This window comes from Trachurus trachurus (genome assembly GCF_905171665.1).
Source record: "Trachurus trachurus genome assembly, chromosome: 9".
NCBI lineage: Eukaryota > Metazoa > Chordata > Actinopteri > Carangiformes > Carangidae > Trachurus > Trachurus trachurus.
In genome coordinates, this window is record NC_139895.1 from 23,630,507 (window position 1) to 23,652,144 (window position 21,638).

Sequence of the window (21,638 nt, forward strand, 5' to 3'; positions counted from 1 at the left end):
TCGTTATAACTGCAAGAAATATTTTTCTCTGAGGACGTCGCTTATGTGGGTGGGCTACCTGACATGAGCACAGATTTCGATGTGTGAATATGCACTTTTATTTTTTTCCTCCTCTTTCTACTCTACAAATGCACACCTCTGTAAGTCATTGATACTACATGTACAGAGACATTGAAGGAACTTTGTAGATCATTTTTGATGTGGAGCTACTAGTTTTGTGAGGTTTGCGTCACGACTGAAGATGCTTTTACTCAGGATATCCTTTGATACTGAATAAGTGTGTCCTCTTCAAGAAGTTATGAGACACGCATCCTACACTTAGAAGCCGTCTGATACCTCTTCTTCAAGACCATATCCAACTATAAATGTTGAATTCCACGATCACACGTCAGTTGAGACTTAATTTATGTAAATCTCAATATTTTACCATTTGCTGAAAAAAAAACTTTAATCGCTGAATGTAAAGACAATGCATATTTATATATAGAAGAGACTCATATAAATAAACTGCTAAAAACTCAAGTGTCTACCTGTGTTTACCACCCGAAGCTGTATGACATCACTGCTGTGTACCTATGCATCATTAATCACAAAACACACCTGACTCTGTTGTGTAACAATTTTAATTTACAGAACATTGTCAAATTGCATTACATTTAGTGCAAATAATAACACTTCTGATGTACAACTTAGAAATATACAAAGTGTGTAGATTACTGACAAAATATCAAAATTAAAAACACTAAATGCATTCTTCAGCTGACATTGCTCATAGATCTAGCTCTTGTAATCATCAGCAAAAACAATTATCCCGATCCTTCCTGACCTCTGACCTCTTAGACTGAAGGTCTGATGGTTACATTTTTAAGCATGCAGATCCACTGATTGCAAAACTCCCAACTTTTGATGGCATTTAACACAATCTAGAGTAAATATAAATCTTGAGGTAAGATGATGTGAAATGCTGAACCCCCCCTCCCCTCCCTTCTCCCTCCCTCCCTCCCCCAGCTTCATTTCTGTGTTGATAAATGCACATCTGGTGGCTGTACAGTAGAGAAAGCCAGGATGGGTTATTTTTAGGGTTCACCCTGGTGTCTAAGGCATTCTGGGGGTAGTTGATCAGTCAAAGGGCGGGAGGCCACTGCACTGTAGTGTGGCGTGTTGAAATGTAATGTTACGAGGATGACTGAGAATGTAGGGAGTGAATGACGTCCAGCTCAGCATTTGACAACTTTATCTTATCCTGCTGAGTGGCAGCAGAACTTATTTACAATTCAATCTCGTGGCCGGACAGATGTTCTTCTCATCAGGGACTGAAAATAGTGAGGGAAACGAGAGGGTGTGCGAAATGTATCCATCTCTCAGCGAGAGAAAGGATCGATTATCAGTCACTACAGCTGGTCATTAGGAAACATGTCACTAACTGTGCATGACGTGAAGATTCAAGACGGACACGCACTGACATTAGACATTAGACCATACAGACCACAGTCAACTGCATCCCTAATCCAATTATTATCAGTTTGACTATGAGAAAAAATATTGTTGAACATGAGTTAATTCGACTCTTCATCTCCCACTTTGGGTTTCCTTGGCCCATTACAGTCATCAAATTCAAGCGTTTTAACAGTCAATTCACATTTCTCACATTGGTAAACTAACTGAAAACTTAGTCTGTTTTCTCTGTACAATACATTGTGTCCATGGTGCTCTCCAAAAGCTACTTTATAACAATCTAGAAATATAAAGATTTCAAAGCTTTAGGCTCTGACCCTCCATCAAACTGCAGAGAAGTCATCACTAGAGGGACAGGAGAAGGCAAGAAAGAGGAGACACTGTACCACACCTCATCAATGCTTTTCCTGTCAATTATCTACTGTCCTCACTCATGGTAGTTACTTTAGCAGCAGCGAAACAAGTAGCTGTAATACTAGTGATTAAAGCAAACCCCCCAAAAAAGTCAAGAAGTATGTAATCATAAGAAATGTACAAAACAATTTACAAAAAAAGCAAATAATCGTTAACAACAATTCAAAAACCACTTAGGAAACTCTTGAATTTACATACAAATGTACCCATGACCAACAGATGGTGTTAAGCCATTATAATGTGGCTGGGATGAGAACTACTGATGGATTAAAGCTGTAAAACCCGTCTCCTCTACAAGCAGGTGCACTGTGGATGATATGGTCTCCTGCCTGTTGTAGTCTCAAAACACCTTCGAATTGTCAAGTGAATGGGTCGTGTAGTCATCGACAGCCTGTTCAACAATGAACTATGTAGTCTCTCCAGTGGGCGACTAGGCCCTACGCACACCTGAAACAACAAAGTCACAAGATTTAAAGTCAATGCATCAGAGATGAACATAACAGCTATCACTCCAGGCTCAGAGTGACAGATCAGCAGCAGCTCAGCGATATCTCCATCCACAGTGTAAGCAGCAGCGCTCAAATCCAGTGCTTCGGTTGCTTTCTCACTTCTTAAACAAGATGTGTTTGAGTTCCTGCTTACCTCTTTGTGTTCAGAAGAGGATGGGCTTCCCAGCAGTTTTCTCCTGGACGTAGGAGGTGAAGCGTTTGAGGAACTTGGGATATTCTCTCTTGGCCACAGCTCTGAGGACTGAGGCTGGAGCCCAACCTCCTGGGTTTACTGCAGCCACACAGAGGAAACATTATCAGCAGACTGTACATTGTGTGTTAACTCATGATAAAACTATTAAGTCATAGCCCCAGATTCAGTGCACAGACTGTGGCCTAGGGGGCCCTCTAGTGGGAAAAAGAGGGGTAAACTTCTCTAACAATAGACCGGTTTGGGATTCCTCCTGCAATGCAAAGTCACAATCTCCTTAAAGGCACACACACACACACACACACACACACACACACACACACACACACACACACACACACACACACACACACACACACACACACACACACACACACACACACACACACACACACACACACACACACACACACACACACACACACACACACACACACACACACACACACACACACACACACACAGACTGCATCCGCTGTCTGCTAGCAGCTGTACAGAACAATTAGCAGAACCACTGGCTGATGAAAGGATGTTATGAATTAACAAGGGAAATCTGTAAATTGTTCGTGTTTAGGTGGATGTGACAGTTGAACTGCTTTATTTGGCTAAAATGAACAAAATATATACGTATATTCTCTTTAATAGCTTGCCAGTGCATTAGCCTGAATCCAATAGTTTAAAATTATATAATCAATGATTTCATTCATTTCTCCTCAGTAATCTTTCAGTGTTTTTTTATACCGGTATTCATATGGACTGTCTATAGCAGGGGTGGGGAACGTCCGGCCCATTTCAACTGGCCCGCAATGCAATACTTATATTTTCATACATGCATATATGAATAAATAAAAAAATCAGGAAAAAATATATCGCCAGCCATTAGTTTTCTGAGAGAAACAGACGGCTATGTCCTATGTCCGAGTCAAGGTCAGGGTCAGTGAATACAGCATGTGATGTACGTGTCATTGCATTGGGCCGGAGTGATTGACACATGACAAGTGATGCATCATGGCGACTGTCAAGAAAAGGAAGGTGGTCTGGGTGGACGCAGAATGCCGCGTATTCCAGGAAAAATGGACAAATGACTTTTTCTTTGTTGAAGTGAAAGGCAAGCCAGTGTGCCTAGTTTGTGGCGAGGCGCTGGCGGTGATGAAAAAGGCAAATGTCGAGCGCCATTACAGCTCGAAACATGCTGAACTCGACGATTTGAGAGGACAAATGTGTTCGGATAAAATGAACGCTCTTCGTCGGAGTTTGGGTGCTCAACAAGCAGCTTTCACACGACCACAGACTGACAGAGAGAATATTACGCGAGCAAGTTTTGTGGTGAGTGAATTAATAGCCACGAAGCTGAAACCTCATGCTGAAGGAGAGTTCGTGAAGGAGTACCTTGTAGCCGCTGCAGAGCTGCTCGCGCCCGACAAAGTGAAATTATTTCAAAGCGACAGCAGCTATAGACTTTTTTTTGTCTTTTTTTTTCATCCCTAGTTATGTGTTCATAATAGGACTTTATAAAAATTGAAATGGCCCTTGATATGAACCCCTGGTCTAATGACTACAATCCCTATGGCACTTTTAGGTAGATTACAGTTAGATTGATGATGATAGGATTACTTTGTTTTGCTGGCTCCCACCCTCGCCTGGGGTATTAAACACTGACTTACCATTGGCAACGTAGGTTATCTTACAAAGGATGTTGTCTCTGCTGATCTCTTTGTCACCCTCTGGCGGGCTGACCAGCGTTTGGCAGATCATGGCAACATTGATTTTGGCACGAACACACCGGTTTGTGGGCTGAAAGTAAAACAAAAACATAAAATATAAATAATCCCCAAGCTGCCACAAATCTCCCTGTAGCAGATTTGACAGGGGCGAACTATCCTTTCATCCTTTTACCCTCAGAATGGGAGCTATACACAAAGTGTTGTTTGACTGAAGGGTATGTGTAGCAACATGGTGTAATGAATCCTAATCTAATCACAGTGTGTAAATAAAGGACCGAGCAGGACGACCAAGTGTAATGTTGTCATCTTACAAGGGCATTGTTGTGGTCCACAGAAAAGTTGCAGACCAGCCACGTGTCAGGATCATTTTCATTTGTTGCCATGATCTTCCTGATGGCCGACAAATAGAGGACATCTCTCTGAGAGGCGGGCCACACTCTCTGAAACACAACCAGAGGCATTCGTCAAACTGGCAGGTCAACCTACTGGTCAAATGTGAAAAGATGTTTAAAACCAGCATGAGGTCAATTTACCTTGTGTGTCTGGTAAACAATGACGGCGTTATCGGAGAGCTTTTCCACCACGTTGAAATTTTCAATGGTGGCTGAGGGAGGACGAGTTCAGTCAGTTCATGACAGTAACAACAGAGACAATTAAACAGCACTGGTTTGACATTGCCTTCAGAACTTCAGAAATAGTGGACTCACTCTCCCAGTCCATTCGGACGTCTGTGTCCCAGAAGTAGTGGCAGACCTCGTGTCCCGTCACCCCCTTCACAGAATGTGTAGCTTTGAGAGGATCCAGGACGATACCGTTCTCCTCCACCTCCCTCCTGTACACCTGTTCCACACAGTGCAGACAGTGAGAAACACAGGTACTTAAAATACCCCAAGCATCAAACATCACCGCTCTCTTTTCATCCGCTCAAAACAGCCCTATTCAGAACGGCTGGTTTCAGAGACTGTCACTTTAAATGCAAATGAACCGCTGCTTGCCCCACCCCACCCACTCTACTGGCACCAGGTAGGAGCGGGGTTATGCAAATTCGAAAGCTAGTTCACTGGAAGACATCTGAGGGAACAGCTCATAAATCCACATGGATTTTAACCTAGGGAGCCTGCACATTACAGATTTTTTTTGTCAATTCTCGCAGTTTGGGGGCTGACAGGCAAGACAAACACCCAAACATATGTTAAAGAGCCTTCAAAAAGTGATATTTCCATAATATGTCCCCTTTAATGCTACCAATGACTGACAGCTGTTCAAACAGTAAACAGAGGCTTAATGGTTTATTCAAGTACTGATAACTCATTTTTAAGATAATTTTTTCATTGTCACATGATTACTTTAAGCTAATACATTTTCCCTTTCTTTGTTTTTTAAAAAAGCAACTGTGTATTGATACATCAAAGAGTATTTAAATATTCACAGCTTTCAAACAGGGAAAATGATTCATAAGCAGCCGCTCTCCTCTAGACTCACCTTCATCTCTCCTTCTTCTATTACCAGCTGCCAGTTGGCATCTCCACCCACATCCTGAAGAGAGTAGGTCATATGATTCTGCACCATCTCCTCCACCTGAGAGAAAGACAGACATTGATTAAATTCATGTTTGTCAGTGTCTTTCTGTTATTTACCTAAGTCAAGGAGTCTCTCATGCTTTGAAACTGGATGAAACTGGATGCAGCTCAGGGAGAAGTGGACCACATCGCATCCGGCGTGATCCGCTCAAGTTTAATGATTTACAGTCTAGAGAAGTCTGCACATCTGTGTACCTGCAGATATTTCATTACAGAGGTTTGATACCATCATCCGAGGCAAACAAAGAAAAAAATATTTCTCTTTCAGAATCTTAGGAATTCCTTAAGCAAATTTATTAGCCACTGAGCAGCAAGTAAGTAAATATTTAACACATGATCCTGCTTGCAGGTGTTATTCAACATCCCAATAATGCCTAAAGAAAACAGTGTGTAGACGGTCTTGATTCATGCCTGTGCATGCTGTGGAGGACTGTGTGAAGTGAGGACTAGATTGTAACCATGCAGCATGGGACTTTTAAGTGGAAAAAGGGCAGCTGTTGTGCGATGAAGACAAACTGTTTGTCACTCCAGGAATCTCAATTTGTCTTGTTGAATTTCTTTGTCCTAGTGCATCATGTAATATTATAATAACAATGAGTTTGATGTAGAAATCTATTGAAACACATGGAAAATGTATGTGAAATCCTAAAGACAGTGGTTAGTAGACATTGTCCATCTATCTGCTCATAGTGTCTGACTGTGGTGAAAAGCAGTAGGCGTTTGCAGATAAAGTTGCCCTCTGTCAACCTCATACAGTACCTGAGCGCTGAATCTGTGCACATCATCCAAAGCACTGAGGAGCTCAGTGGAAGACAGGGAAGAAGAATGGCTACGGAGCTGTACCGCAGACAGAGCATTCAGAAAAGGGAGAGAGGTAAGGAACAAAACTGAAAAAGGTGCCACCCAAGCAGACCAAAGCACACAATCAACCTGCCCAAGTAGCATTTCATTTCAGGATATTATTTAAGCTCTGGAAATATGGCAAGAAGCACAAACTGATTTGCTGAAAGTTTTGAGAAAAAAAAAACCAAAAAGCTTTACAGACAGGTCACACAGGTTGTAAGAAAGAGTTTTAGAAAAGAGGAGCAACTTGCACCCTTAAATTAAGTAAGATAGAAACACAGTTGTACAAGAAAGGGATTATGGGGAATGTGTTGAGCACCTTGTTGGCCAATCTGTGTGTGCCGATGGTGGAGTAGGCGTCTCCAGATGTGACTGAGGAAGACTGAGATATCCTAACCTTCTCTGACTGGCACTGAGGGACACAGAGAAGAAGACAGAGTAGATGGTAAATAGAGAACAAAAAGGCAGTGAGGAATAAGAAACTTTCAATATTCCTTCAACATTAAATGTATGGTTGAACTGTGCAGGACAGTTTTATTGTGCAGTTTTCATCCCACCTGCTCTTCTATCTTGTCTTGTCTGTCCAGTGCTGCCTCCACCGCATCAAAGAACTCATCCTCATTGATCAGACTGTTTGGCCCCTCCTGTTGAGATGAAACAACGCATAACAACACTGTAAGAATTATGACAATACTGAGGGAACAGCCCGAGTGATTAAACTGATTAAAATGCACATGTAAGGAGTCATTGGATGAATTCAAGAAAATATCCTCCTGTGGTTTATCAAGCAGGTTCTGCTCCATTAGGGTTTGTCTAGTTCATCTTGCCTCATAGTCCGGGCCTCCGTAGTGTGACTTTTTCTTCAGTTCATGCATCGCAGACTTGTAGGCATCTTCTACCCTCCTCCTCTTCTCCAACTCCTGCACACACACACACGGAAAAGTGTAGTACAGTTATGATAAGAGTTTACAAAAAAAAGTAAAAAATAAAAAGAAATAAAGGAGAGAAGAGAGGTCTGCATGTCACAAACAGTTTGGCAAACCCACTACATCAACACTGTGTACGCACTCAAACAGGTTTTACCTAATGTCTCATTCCCTGCCAGAGGCAAAACAACACACCTCCCACAAATGAACCACAAGTACAATAGAGAACTTCAGTTCAGTTCAAAACCTACTGTATTCATTATCTATGACTGAAAAGCAAAGGAAACCCAACAAACCAGCCTGAGCATTTTGTCTCTTCATGTGAGCAAATGAATCAAGAAAAATTTGCAGAGAAGACTTCACTTTGTTCACATTTCAGACGGAGTTTATCCACACTGGTGTAAGAGAAAGCAAGTGAACTTAAGTAAATATGAGTAAAAGTATACAGTAATACAAATCAATTGTGCTCTCCATAGAACACTGAAAGGAAAGAGGTGTGGACATACAATACTTCCCAGATTAAATAAATAGGAAGTGATCTTGCCGTCAGCTGTGTGTAACAGACAGTGACCTACTGTAAAGAAACGGCTGCCCGTCTGTAATGGTATCCACTTCTGTGTCTGGCATGTGAGCAGCTCCGTCCTCCTTTGTAGCGAGGGTTTCCATAAATTACGCCATGAAGTCCGAGTAGTCATTTTCTAACTAACTTTCTGTCCAGGTCCGGTTGTGTCTCGGTCCTTTTAAGTGTGTGCTCTGAAACTATCTCTATTCCCCTATACCACATTGGCAACTTAACTTAACACACATAACCACACACAGATAAGAGTGAGGTAGTTTCACTTCAAGCTGACTGAGAGAGCTAGCCGGCTTTTGTAAGTTTTAGGGTTGGGCAGCCCGCCTTTGCACACAAAGAAAAAAATGGTAAGAAACTGGTTTGACAACATCAGCTGACCAGGGTGCATGTGCAACTCTACAGAGCTGAGATCTACAGAGTGCTCTCTAGATACAATAAAAAGCTATGGATGGTAAAAAAAAAGGTGTTGTGGGAATTCCAATAACTCAAAGTGGTTGAAGCCCATTATTACCAACAGGTGCATTTATGCCTCTGGCAGGAAAGTCTGCCAGCTGGTTCTATACCGGTTAATATGAGATTCGATGAAGCTGTTTTATATGATCACCTCTGAAACAGCTGAACCCAGTAATAAACTTGTTTTCAGTCATCTGAAAAAGTGCGGACTGAACACTGATTTTTGACCAGCTTTTGAGTTGAACAAGGAACTACTGTGAAATACCTTGCTACAGAAACATTTCATGAAGTCTAGATAACATTTCCCACAAAAAATATACCGAGACTACAACAACAACAAATCTGCTACTGTTGAGTTACCAAATAAATATGCCCATATAAATGTGGAATAAATAAAGACTGACAACTGTTACGTGTTCCACAACCTAACCTGAGAGTTTAAGAATAGGGACTAGAAGCAGATTTAAATACATCCCAAGGAATGCCTAATCTTGTCATTAATAGAGATGTATATTTTGTAAAGCATAAACAGTATATTCCCCATCAACATGACTGTTCTCGTAGACTACAAAGATGACTTGACGACGTGGCTAGCAGAATATTGCACCACATGCTCGTCACCTGAGGGACAGAGGCCAAAACATCAACTCTTGGTCACAAGGACAAACTCCTCAAAACAACGCAGGGTGACAATTAGTTTCTTAGCCTGTGTCGCTTAACATGCAGCTAGCACGCCCACTCAGGAAGACGACTATTATTCACGTGACACTTCACGCTCTGAGGGCGCTATTTATTTTGTTCACTGTGCGCAGAGTGCAGGAGCAGACCTTGTCCAGTCTTTTCTGCCAGCTGTCCTCACGTTTGACCATCAGCTCGATGCAGTGGGACAAGGTAGAGAGGATCCCTGCTGTCGTGGCCTTGAAGGTGATGGCCTCCCCCTTGAAGTCGATCCCGTTGATCCCTTTGGGGCTGGCAGGGGGAAACACTGGTGCAGGCACAAACATGAAAAGACTGTTCAGAGCTGCCTCGTGACTTTCTTCTAACTTTTCACATTTTAAATGAATCAGTAATTATGTGTTTTTTCACACATATCTGCAAATGAAGTGAAGAATGTGACAGTATAAACTCACATTTCTCTTTGCTGCCATTGTTGTTGTGATTATATTCACCGGCGTCAGGTCTTGTAGTGGTAGGAAAGTCATCTTCGTCCTCCTCGACTTCTGGTAAGAAAACAGCAGAAGCTTTAGATCTGTCTACTATCCTATAACCACAATACAAAATGGCATTAATTAAACCTGTACATACAGCTAAGACTATAACATTTAACATTTCAAAACATACATACTGTACATTTTAGATTTAGAAAGGACCATATCATTTATTTACTCATCAATTGAGTCATATCCTCCCTTAGTGCTGTGGTAAGATTTATGCAATTTAAGGCCACAATTTTGCAATTCACTTTCTAGATCCTGGAACCCGAAGAAGTGTATTACTCACTGCAGACTAGGATCTTAAGTTGTCAGTGAAACAGGCTGAAAAAATTCTGGCGGCAGAAATGTTCTCTGTCTGCCAAACAATTCCTGAGAAATGCAGATTTTTAATGTGAAACTGTCGAAATTTTTACTGGATTTAATCACAGGGTCTGTTGGTTTTGGAGAGGAGGAGACCTCTGCAGATAATTTGGCTCCCAGTAAAAAGCTCCTGATCAACACAGAGGAAATCCTAACTGCAGTGATGGTGAAGAAAATGACACATGACACATGTCAGACTATTTTTGAGGTGGTGACTTTTGTGATTATTTTAACTGAGAGACTCCTTGCAGCATAAAATTATATTGTGTGCTTAGATCAAAGCTACTGCCTCAAGACTAAACAACTCACAGAGTGCCTTGATTCTCAAAGTGTATTTCTAACCACTCGCCATCAATTCTCATACGACATGAACCAAGTGAAAAAAACATTCCCATCTCTTTCCATAGCCAGTAAATATCAAGACTAATTTATCCTCAAACATGTCAACACTACTCTATATCAGATTTGTTTGCATCAAGCAGGGCCCATTTAAAACAAATCTAGATCCATTTAAACTAAATATTTGACAATGATATGAGAAGCATTAAAAGTGTATTTATACTACATGTTACCTCGGTCTCTCTGAAATTCATCTTTGGAGACAACATCAGCACAGGAGTCAAAGTATTTCTGCAGGGTGTCTACTTGTCTGCACAGAATGTCTCGAAAGGTTTCCATTTCTGCAAGCTTCTCACGCAACCTGTGCCCCTTCTGTGCAGAGAGGAAGAGAAGTGCAGAGATGCAAACAGCAGGAAAAGAAAATTGGTCAATTGGTCTCTTGTCAGAGAAAAGAGTCATTTCTGTTTTGTTATTTCAACCATAAGCAAAGGTGATTATATATTATATATAAAAACAACAACACCGACACAACACAGATACTATATAGCCGGCATGATTTATAATATCATCTTTCAACTCAATCAATAAACTGTGACCATGCTTTGTGTTTACCTTGAAGGAGGACGTGGACGTGGCAGACAAGGCACTGGCTGCGGAGGTGAGGGACAACATGGAACCATGACGCCTCAGGCTGGTTTCTGAACCATAACCAGACTCGGCCTGTAATCCAGACAAGAGACAAAGGGACAGAATGGAGGAATGAGTGGGTATGATGAAGATGGGAAGAGACAGAGGAAAACAGAGAGTGTGTGGAGGAAGAACAGTGGAGCAGAGTTCTGTGAGTGCATAAAAGAAACATTAAACAACCACCATTAAAAAATGTCTGTTGCTCATCAAACTAGACAATGAGACGGAGAAAAGTGGGGATCGATTCTAGCAGTCAGCTGCACTGAGTAACGCTGAGCTGCACCAGAGCAAGGGCCTACACCTACACAAACAGTCTGTCGACACACTTTCAATTCAACAGACCTGATACTAGGTGGTTGAGGAACAGTGGAAATAAATTACACTGTATCCCAGAGTGAACCAGTCTGAGCTGGACTGAGACTTTCTGGGGTTACACAGCCATAAAATGTCCTGTCTCACACATATAACGTAGATAAATGAATGGGCATTGAGGAGTGGCAGTGTGGCAGCATTTGCCAACTTATATTAAGTCGGACCTCCCGCCGCCCAAAAATAAAATTTTGTCCCACATGCAGCTGTTACATGTTATCATCTACGTTAAAGGGAGAGCGCCAGTCCCACTCATAATTCTGGTGTTATGTTTTATGAGTCTGGATTTATTTGCCTGGGTGTCATGTTTAATTTTCCTGCTGATTATTTAATTGCCTTTCATCTGTTGTTACTCATGACTCAGACGGTTTGCTAATCTTGTTGTTAGTTTGCAATGCAGAAGTACGGTGAGCAAACGGAAGAGGGAGGTGATCAGTGTGGGAGGGAGCATGGTGCATACTGTTTAAGGGAGGTCATCTTAAAGACGACTCCATGTTTCCTCTTCCAGAGTATGTTTACATTCATACAAAACTGTGATATTAAGATTTAAAGAACACATTTAAGCATTAACATAGATTAAAAAAACACTGCCAATCACACAGTACTTCAGTGGGTTTAGTTGAAAATCTGAAATAAAGGCAATCTGTGAAATAAATGCAATCAGTAGAGATTCAGTTCCAAAACCAAAGTCAAGTCATATTTCACTATAATCAGCTACTATCCTTATCAGATAAAAGATAGGAAGTGGAAGCGAATGGCAATGAATACCCCATACAAGAGATTTATATTCAACAATACGACAACTCCAGCCTCAAAATGGACCCAACTCATTCTAAACAATAATTAAACATTTACAATATTAACAAAGTTAGAATCACAGGCATCACTAAAGGGACACTACAGCTAATAGTCTGTTGCGTTTTCTCATACAAAGATTGATTATTGAAGTAGATATTTGCCACTGGAAGCCAAAAGTCAAGTCAGTTGAAAAACAAGGTACTAGTTTTTATCCGGCTGGGCTGTAACTGGCCCGTCACAATCCTGCAAAAAGGAAAGCAAGTGGCAGAGCTGAGTGCCAAGAGTGTTCATTTAAAATATTGGAAGTCAGTGACATTTGACACTATGACTTGTGGTCGGGAAAATACTTAGCTCAACAAATATTGTTTTGATTACCCACGCTGCCACAGGAATTTACTTCTTAACTGCTTATTTGTTTTTTGGCTTGTATTTGTACAACACTCAGGTTTCAACTAAATTGGTGTGACACAGACATGTGTCCCTATAATAAGACATTTAACAAACATCGACTTGTTGACCTTTTGACACGATTAACAATTCGGAGACATGACAATGACAGCTGTAGTTACAGTAAATAAAAAATGTTGGCCCAAAAGTGGTGTTGCTGACTATCTTGCAACTCCGTCAGGATTGGATTGGCTTTAGTTTATTTCATGTAGTGCAGACTGCTGAAAACAGAATGACTGTATTGATAGTTTAGATAGACCAAGAGGCAAAGCAAAGCAGCGCAAAGAATCGATGAAGCTCAATCTGAGAGAGTCGCCTATATGCACCTGGTCAGCTGCATGATACAACCATGCAAACTGAACAACACCCACTCATACAAAACATGTGAAATGGCATCTTGTGCCCACAGCTTTGTGATGAGTGTAGAATAACTGACCATAGCAACCACCAATGAGTAGCTCTACACATCCAAACACACTGCTGTTTAGGGAATTACTTCTCATTAAAAATGCTGCTAGTCCAGCACACACCCATGCAGCCTAAGCTAAGCTTCATTTATAAAACATAGTGGCATGCAGTAGAATACAATGCTAAAGATAGCATACCAGCAATATTAATGTGGAAAAACTGCATGCACGTGCACAGAGAATAAGTATTTTATTCACTGTAAGGAATAATTATTCATGTCACTACACTGGCATACTGATGAAATACAAGTACTTCAGTGTGAGTGACAGTGAGAAAGCAGCATGCCAACATGCTATAAGCCCACCATTTGGCCATTCCGGCAGCCAAAGCAGAGCAGGACGCTGCTGCAGTCCCGGCAGCTTGCTGCCCCCAACATGGCCCAGACGCTCCCCCAACACTCCCAATGTTTAAGGCTTAAATCCAGTGTCCCAGTTCCCCTGGACACACCTCACTAACAAACAAAAGGGAAGAGGAGGTGGTGGAGAGGAGAAGAGACGCTACACTGGCCCAGCTTAGCTAATCACTTATAGAAAGAAGTGATGAGAGAAAGAAGGAAAGAAGGAAGAGAAAAAGTAGTTAATGGCTCCGTAGAGGACAGAGGAGAGGCAGATGCTAGACGCTCCATGATGAAGAAGAAGAAGAGATGGACTGAGCCAAGAGGAAGGGTCTTGTAATTCCTCGGGCAGATCGAAGTGGGTCTGCTCTCAGTCGTTTCCTCTGCAGACACACATGTGCGCTCAGAGACACTCATCTACATGCACTCCTGCTGTTCTGCAATATGTGTCAACAGACCACACACCCTGATATGTGAAACCTTTTCATCTTGTTGTTCCCTTTGTCCGGAACCCATTACTGAGCGAGCAACCGCGCCTGAGCGTGTCTGCATGGAGGAAAGAGATCGAGAGACGGGTAGAAATGAAGGATGCATGTCTGTATGCATTAGAGAGAGAGAGAGAAAGAAAGAGACTATGGCTGTCTGGAGCTGTTTGTGTGATAAACCACTGAAGTACAAAAGGGTGGGCGAGTGAAGCAGCCTACTGTATATTATGACAGAGAGAAGGAACAGAGAGATAGAGATAGAGAGAGAGAGAGAGTGGGAGGAAGGGAACAACATTTGTCTGGGGCTTTTGCTTGACTTCCATCTACCTCACTGTCCCTTCTCCTTTCATTCCTTCTTATTACAATATGCTGACATGCCCTTGTGAAATCTGATCTGGTCCAGCAGGGTTCAGGCTGCAGCAACATCCAGCCTGACCAAGCGGTGTCAAAACTACAGATAGGTGCAGGGGGTTTTCCCCACTCCCCTCTGATATCACCCCCTCTGAATCTGACTGAATGGAACAGTCCTCTCTGTTGTGAGCAATGTGTACCTCTTGATTTTTTGTTGCTGTGAGAACAAGCGATTAAAAAAAAAAATCATTATTCATCAGGAGCTGCACTTAATGTCCCAGAATTTAGCACGATGTCCCTCCACCAACACAAACACACCAACGCGTTATAAACACAATGGGCTTGCACAACAACTGCTTACCTTTCCTCAACAATAACTGCCTAGTTTTGTAAAATGGGCAAATGATGGTGGTTTGTATTTACAAAGTGTAACATAAGAAACACTTAAATGCTGCAATGGTGACTTGTTTAACCCACGTTTAACCACATTTTTATCGTTTTGAAACCAAGACAAACCCTCAAATAGTTTCTTGCAACATTTCAAAAAATGTTTAGTTGGTTCATTCTAAAAGGTTATACGTTGTCCCAGTTTCTACTTGAGTCAACTGTCCAGGGCTTTAAAAGAGACAGAAAGTTAAACTATAAGCGTCACTTAATGCTTTAGGGAGAAAGCTTAAGATTTAATTACTTGTAACAATTCAAAATATATTATTTTTCATGACAGTTATGTTGGGAAGCTGCTGTATGTATCAGGGCTCCAGACTCACAGTGACCCCTGACTTAAAATTTTAGGAGTGCAAGCAAAAAATTTAGGGGCACACATTGTAAATCGTAAATTCCTTTTCATTCATGATCCTCACACACATTGGCCTGACAACTGTTAATAGATAGACAGATATACTTTATTGATCTCAAGCTGGAAAATGACAGATTTCAGATATTTTGAGTCGCCACTTCCACATTTCACCAGTGATAAAATAAATAAATAAAATAAATACTGGTTGCACATGTGCAAGTAGATGAAAAATGTACTTGCACTGTCTCAATTTTAATTTTAATTTTAAAATGCCCCCATTTAGCGGCAGTCTGGAGCCCTGTGTATGAATGTGTATTACACCTATTCTTTTGTAATCAGATTTCCAGCACTGGAAATGGACGTGAAAACGATATTGTACATCTTATTTATCAATATCTGTAGAATAACTAAAAATAGACACAGTCCTGAGGTGGGCTACACTGGTTCATTCATTTTGGAGCGTCCAACCTCTGACGCAACGTCTACTATCTGCATACAAGTACTGTAGTGAACACTGGATGGTGCAAGTCCCTGTGTGTCCAGCTGGGAGCAGTGCTGACACACTCACCTACAGCAATGCTGCAGGTGGTGCAGCAATTTAGTCCAGTGAGGTTACTGAAGGCCACAGTCCAGACATAACCCTGAAATACTCTCACACTGTTGTTAATGGGCGAGAGACCTGCAGTCACTCACACAAAGTCGACATGCCAACACCCAGTGGCTCTGCGGAAACCATCCATGGCACCGTTTTTGCAGAGAAGTGGGGCTAATGAGAGTTCACAGGACAGTGATTATTTTCTCAAGCATGGTGTGTTTTCTGTGGTCTCCCAGCTACAATTTTAATGTGGCAAACAAGTGAGAAGACAAATTATTAATTTACATAACTAAAATCACTTGTGCAGCGACAACACAGACCTTTTTCTTTTTTCTCTCTCTCACATTTCATACAACACTACAATGATTGGTATTACTCAGGTTTATTGCCTGTACTGTAGAAATACATTTGTAACACTGTGTAACCAAGTCAATAAAAACTAAGAAAGAAAGATAAGAAAAGAGAGAAAAATAAGACTGAACTGATGGTTAACTATCTTATAGTACAAACTACATATACACATATACAAATACAAACCAAACAACTAATTTAGTTGACTACGTCTAGATGCATCATCTAGTAATGGATGCAATAATGGTTTTACAGAATTATCGTATGACAGAACACAGTTTTTCTTTGAAAGAATTAACTACAGTAAAACAGAGTGTTCTGTTTTATATGCACATTGTGGTGTTGTGGAAAAACACCACAACTTTGTTTGTTATAAAGTTACAAAACCCATCTGGCCTGCCTTATCTCAACATGTTTAAGACATGTGATCTTTGTGTAATAATGTTTGCAGCAACCAAAGAGCATTACAGACCTCAGCCTAATGAACTCCTGACTGAATGGCTCGCTTAAGCAGTGACTAATAGTCACCAACACACTGCACACATAAACCACCTAAATACAACCTTTCACACACTAACAATATGAACCACAACCATGACAACATACTCAGTCTACTTCACAACTCTTAAATTAACTAGATGTCCTGGCAGAATGAGCAGCTGCCTGGTATCTGATGACAGGGGATACCCCCACCTCAACACCTCACTCCTCAGATTCCTCACATTCCCAGGGTAAATGGCCCTGTGTGCGTTCGTGAATGTGTGTCCGAATCTCTGTCCAGCCACACCCAGCTCACCGAACAAAACAGATAACACCCAGTCTGTTCCATAAATCGTGCCGACCCAAAACTGAACCCAAATACCTGAAATAGGTGAATAATGCAGCAAAACAACACTTACAGCAGGCGATTAGCCAAGCAAGCCAAAAAAGGAATACAATATTTATCACAGCCTATGGGACTGACACCATATGACAAAGGAAGATGTTTTTAAATTCTTGACAAACACCAAGCAAATGATAAAAATTTAAAAATAAAAAACAGTGGAAACTACAGGGACTGGTTTCAAGCATCCAGGCTGTAATGCAGCTGACTTTCTTGCAGTTTGGGCAAAATTCCTCTGAATCACAACAAAGTCTGTCTGAGAAGCAAGCCAACATGTTAAAAGGAGCCAGGAGGATCCACAAAATCTCTGTTGAAGAAAAAGAGAAAGATGTGCTACTCACCTTGTGCAGCTCTATCGACTCAATCCACTGGAGTCTGTGCTCAGGATCTTCAGCCCTGAGGTACCAAACACTGTCATTCACGCTGATGTCAAAACGACACTCGTCAAACTCATGAGGCTGCACAGAAAGAAGAGAGGGCTCATGAATAATCATCAGGCAGAGAGTGCATGAGTCATGTCAGGAAATACCATCACCAAATCCAAATGTCTTTATTTGAATAGCAAAATGCAAACATTCTCTGAAACAATTTTCCCTTAATCAATAAATATCACTCAGGAAAAGGGGAGAAAAATTCTGTTATGACACTTCTACATGTCATCTGTCTGTTTCTGACACTGGCTGACTATTTGTGTGACACATTCTGGACACACATGGATTCAATCAAGTCACAGAACGCCTCAGCCACACACAATAAACAGGAATTTTAATTAGAAACTGATGCATTTTGTCTCGAGCCACAATCCTACACAGCCGCAACAGAGCTGTGCAAAAACACAGATATTCTTCCAACGTGCCTCTGTCTGATCCTGGGTCACCGTGACCTTTCCTTCCACTATTGGGCCAAATCTTTCAGCTATTTCACTCCCCCGTTCTACAGTGCACCCCACCCAGCTCCACCTACTGACCTGCACCCAAAACACGTGCACCCAAGAATTTCCCCCGTTTCCTCCGTGACTGGAATTTAAACCCCTGCACTCAGCTGTGGCGAGATCTGCTTTGCAAAGGTTTCTATTGAGAAATAAGACACAGGTGACTTGAATATCCCCCGAGTCTTTCTCCTCGGTAGCGACGAGACTACAGCTGCTCTGTCAGCTGACATAACCTCATGTTGCCTAAGTTCAATTAGATTTGCAGAATGACACTCATGTGCTGCCACTGACAACGGCAACATACACTCCAGCTCTGAAAACAAACTGTCAGCCTGAATAACTTTATGCAACATTGTCTCAACAGTTTAACACTGGTATCAAATTCTACAAGTTGTTTATCTGGAATGCTGAAAGGGGTGAGTGCTTTTCTCTTGTCCTGACTTTTCCATTGCAGTGAGATAACCTTACTGCAGTCTCTCCTCCCTCCCTCCCATACAGGTGTAACATCAAAAATGCCCAACAGTTTCAAAATTTCACTATAAGGAAGGTATGCAGTGGTAACCTCAAGTGTACCCAGCCATGATGCCATTACTGGTTAGAGGAAACCAGTCTATCTTACTGTGCTGTATCAGACACGGCCCATAAACCTCCGCTTTACAATCCAATTTATACCTCCTTCATTCTGCCTGGAACATTTTCTTTCCCCTTGCGTAAGCACTACTGTCCATGCTGTCCTGGCTCTTTCCCTTGTATAGAACTGTGGCATTTTCAGTATAAGGATGAGGGCTAATCAGTAAAACACTGACAGTCCGAGTTTATAAAAAGAGACATTTAACACTTAGTTTTTTTCTTCTGTGAGCAGTCTTTACCCTGGTAGGTCTGCAGTGCTTACCGATTTGCATTTGAAAGAAAACACTACCTCACACAATAAATAGAAATACCTACTATTATTATTCACTCAAGGGTGCTCTGTATAAAGTAACAGGAAACACTAGTGCTGAGATGCAATAAGAGTCTGAGATAGCGGATCTTCGGAACGATAGGAATTACAACAGGAATTTTCAGACAGTAACATTTCCTGCAGATTTTGCCTCTGTGCAAGGAGGACAGTCTGGTGTCTGCAACTCCACAATATGCAACAGACTGATGTTAGGCAAGAAGAGAAGCAGAGGCATGTTTCTGCATTCCTGACTCCCCAGACCAGGCTCCTTAGACAGCACTGGCTTTTGATTTTTAGAAAGAAGACAGAGGCAGTAACAAGTGGCTGTGTGGGTCATATTAGTCTAATCATGAGTGAGCTTGAGTAATTAAACTGTGTACACTCCAAGTTAGGCACCTATAACAAAATTACACAACACTATGAATGGCGTGTGGAGTCCCATTCAGATCTGCACAAACACAGTAATGCTTGCTCAAATGACTACTTTGACTAAGTTTTCCTGTTACTGTTTTTTAATCCAGGGTTAAGTCATATAATCCCTATTGCACAAATCACAGTGAGACCATTTGTTTGGCCTCTGTACTTGGTGGCGGTATGCTCAGAGAGACCAGTGAATATTTAACCAGGGTGTGGGATTTCAGCTTATCTCACCAACAAAACGGGAGGCCTGCATAGGGAGGAACAGGCCCAATCTCTACAGTATATGGTTATTAGCTTACATTTTAACTGTAGGAATGCCTAAATTCAGGTAGTCTGTGCAGTAGGTGCCACGAAGCAGGAGGAGCCATGATGGGAGTGTGCTCCAATGACTGCTGGGAGCCTTTGTCTGCTAAAATACAAGTCTGAATCTGAACCTGCTATCTTAGTAATGGCCTCATTACTTGTTAATCTTTACTGTTTTATCTATGAACAACACGGATTGAAGGAATACAAGTCCAAGTAGATGCTGGTTACATGAAGACAAAATCAAAACATTGCCACTTCCTCAACAGTTAGTTTCACTCAGAGATCCTCATTCAGTAAAAATGTGACCAGGTCCTGCGCTCACGGTGCCATCTACCTGTGCATTAGACTGCAGGGGAGAAATGTCCCTTCCTGCTGTCAGAGTAAATACGTACCGTGATGACAGCCTTGCTGAGGCACAGAGACCCCCTGCAGCCGTACTCCCGTTCATCCTGGGACTTGTAGTAGCTCAGAGTGTTGTTTTTCAACACGACCCATCGGTCCTGCCATCCGTGTATGTAATTTGTCCACTGTTAACACACACAAGAGACACAAGACAGGTTAGTTGCACTCTGCGGTAAACAGATCCTGAGGCAAAGTAAGTGATGATGTACCTGCAGGAATGAACCCAGCTGTCCTAACACATTATAAATGTCCGCCTGGGTTTCAGACTAATGCTATGTTACTAAAACACCCGAGCTAGAAGTTGTTTCTGCATCATAAACCACTGTGACATTCACGGTAATTCACTTACTTTGCTCAAAACGCCTCCGTGCTCCACCAGCTGCCCAGATTCCGGGTCCACATCCTCATCCGAGCCGGACGATGAACTTTTCTCGGACATTTAAATCCAAGGTTGGAAGAAAGATAAACTTGACTCTGATTTTTATGGACAGAGCCACGTAGTTATCAGTTCAAAACGCGTCGCTGTCCAACCTGCTGACAGCTTCTTCAACTTAGCCTAACCCCCCACCCCCCACCCCCCAACGAAATAACGTTAATTGGGCATTAACTGAGCAAGCAAAAAACATCGGCTGGATAGCGTTAACGTAATTTATCTAAAGTCGTTTCCCGAGATAGCTTGTTTTTTCTAGAGCTAGTTTAGAGGTGACAGCTGAGTCTGAACTTCTCGGGTTTTTGCGGGCTTTGTTTTGAAACTGACGTCGAATACCAATGAGACTAAGCTAGTTAGCGTTAGCTGTCAAACGACGCAACCAGCTAGCGTTAACTTAACCAGCAAACTTGTGACCGCTCTCGTTGTAGCTCTCGTAGCCGCAGTCGGTAAGAGTGAGCGACAAAAGGAGGCCTTAATGTTAACGCTGTGCCTGAACTCCAGTCTGCAAAACGACGAGAGACGAGCTGCACCACCGCTGCTGCTGCTGCTGCTGCTGCTGTTGTAGTTCCGCAGTTAAGTTAGCCCGTAGCTGAGGACTGACTAGCTTGTCTTCATTCAGGTCCGGTGGGCTTGGAGCGGGGAGGAGGGGAGGGGAGGGGGGAGCTGTGGCCACGCTTTACTGTGTACGTACAGAGACTGACGTCAAGCTGCACACAGGTACAACCAAACCGGAAGTTAGATACATGTACCTTCAAATTAAAAGCTTCACTTTGTCATGTCGGGACTGCAGTGCAACCATAAACCGTGACAAAAATTTAATTATATAGAAGAGCAATATGTTTTCTTACTGCGGAGATATGAATATGCATGTTATAGTCATTTTTCTATGTAATATATGCCACGTAACATTTACTTTGAAAGAACACATGCCGGAACATCTCATTTCAGTTTTGGTAACTTAACTTAAATTTTCAAAGCGGATGAAATACTATGAATGCTTTGCTGCAGAAACAAAATTTTATTAAATATATCTATGAGTGAAGTGATCAGTTGGCCTAGTTTTA

At 41.9% G+C, this 21,638-nt stretch overlaps 1 protein-coding gene across 5 annotated transcripts; it reads right to left on the reverse strand.

Moving 5' to 3' along the window:
• Positions 1 to 605: 605 nt before the first annotated feature.
• LOC310990909 (ceramide transfer protein-like) lies at positions 606 to 21,209 on the reverse strand. 5 transcript variants are annotated; one of them, XM_083978462.1, is made up of 18 exons: positions 20,494 to 21,209; positions 20,135 to 20,269; positions 17,487 to 17,603; positions 11,194 to 11,301; positions 10,815 to 10,953; positions 9,799 to 9,885; positions 9,496 to 9,653; positions 7,543 to 7,635; positions 7,273 to 7,359; positions 7,035 to 7,127; positions 6,632 to 6,709; positions 5,775 to 5,870; positions 5,000 to 5,132; positions 4,826 to 4,896; positions 4,604 to 4,732; positions 4,233 to 4,362; positions 2,512 to 2,649; positions 606 to 2,316 (listed from the first exon to the last, which is right to left on the reverse strand). In XM_083978462.1, exons 1-17 carry the CDS (start codon positions 20,581 to 20,583, stop codon positions 2,522 to 2,524), a joined length of 1,872 nt encoding a protein of 623 aa, XP_083834588.1. In that variant the 5' UTR covers positions 20,584 to 21,209; the 3' UTR covers positions 606 to 2,316; positions 2,512 to 2,521. The 5 variants fall into 5 exon arrangements, with proteins under 5 accessions (XP_083834588.1, XP_083834590.1, XP_083834587.1 ...); XM_083978464.1 differs by having other exon boundaries at positions 7,113 to 7,127; positions 9,799 to 9,888; XM_083978461.1 differs by having other exon boundaries at positions 9,799 to 9,888.
• Positions 21,210 to 21,638: the final 429 nt, after the last annotated feature.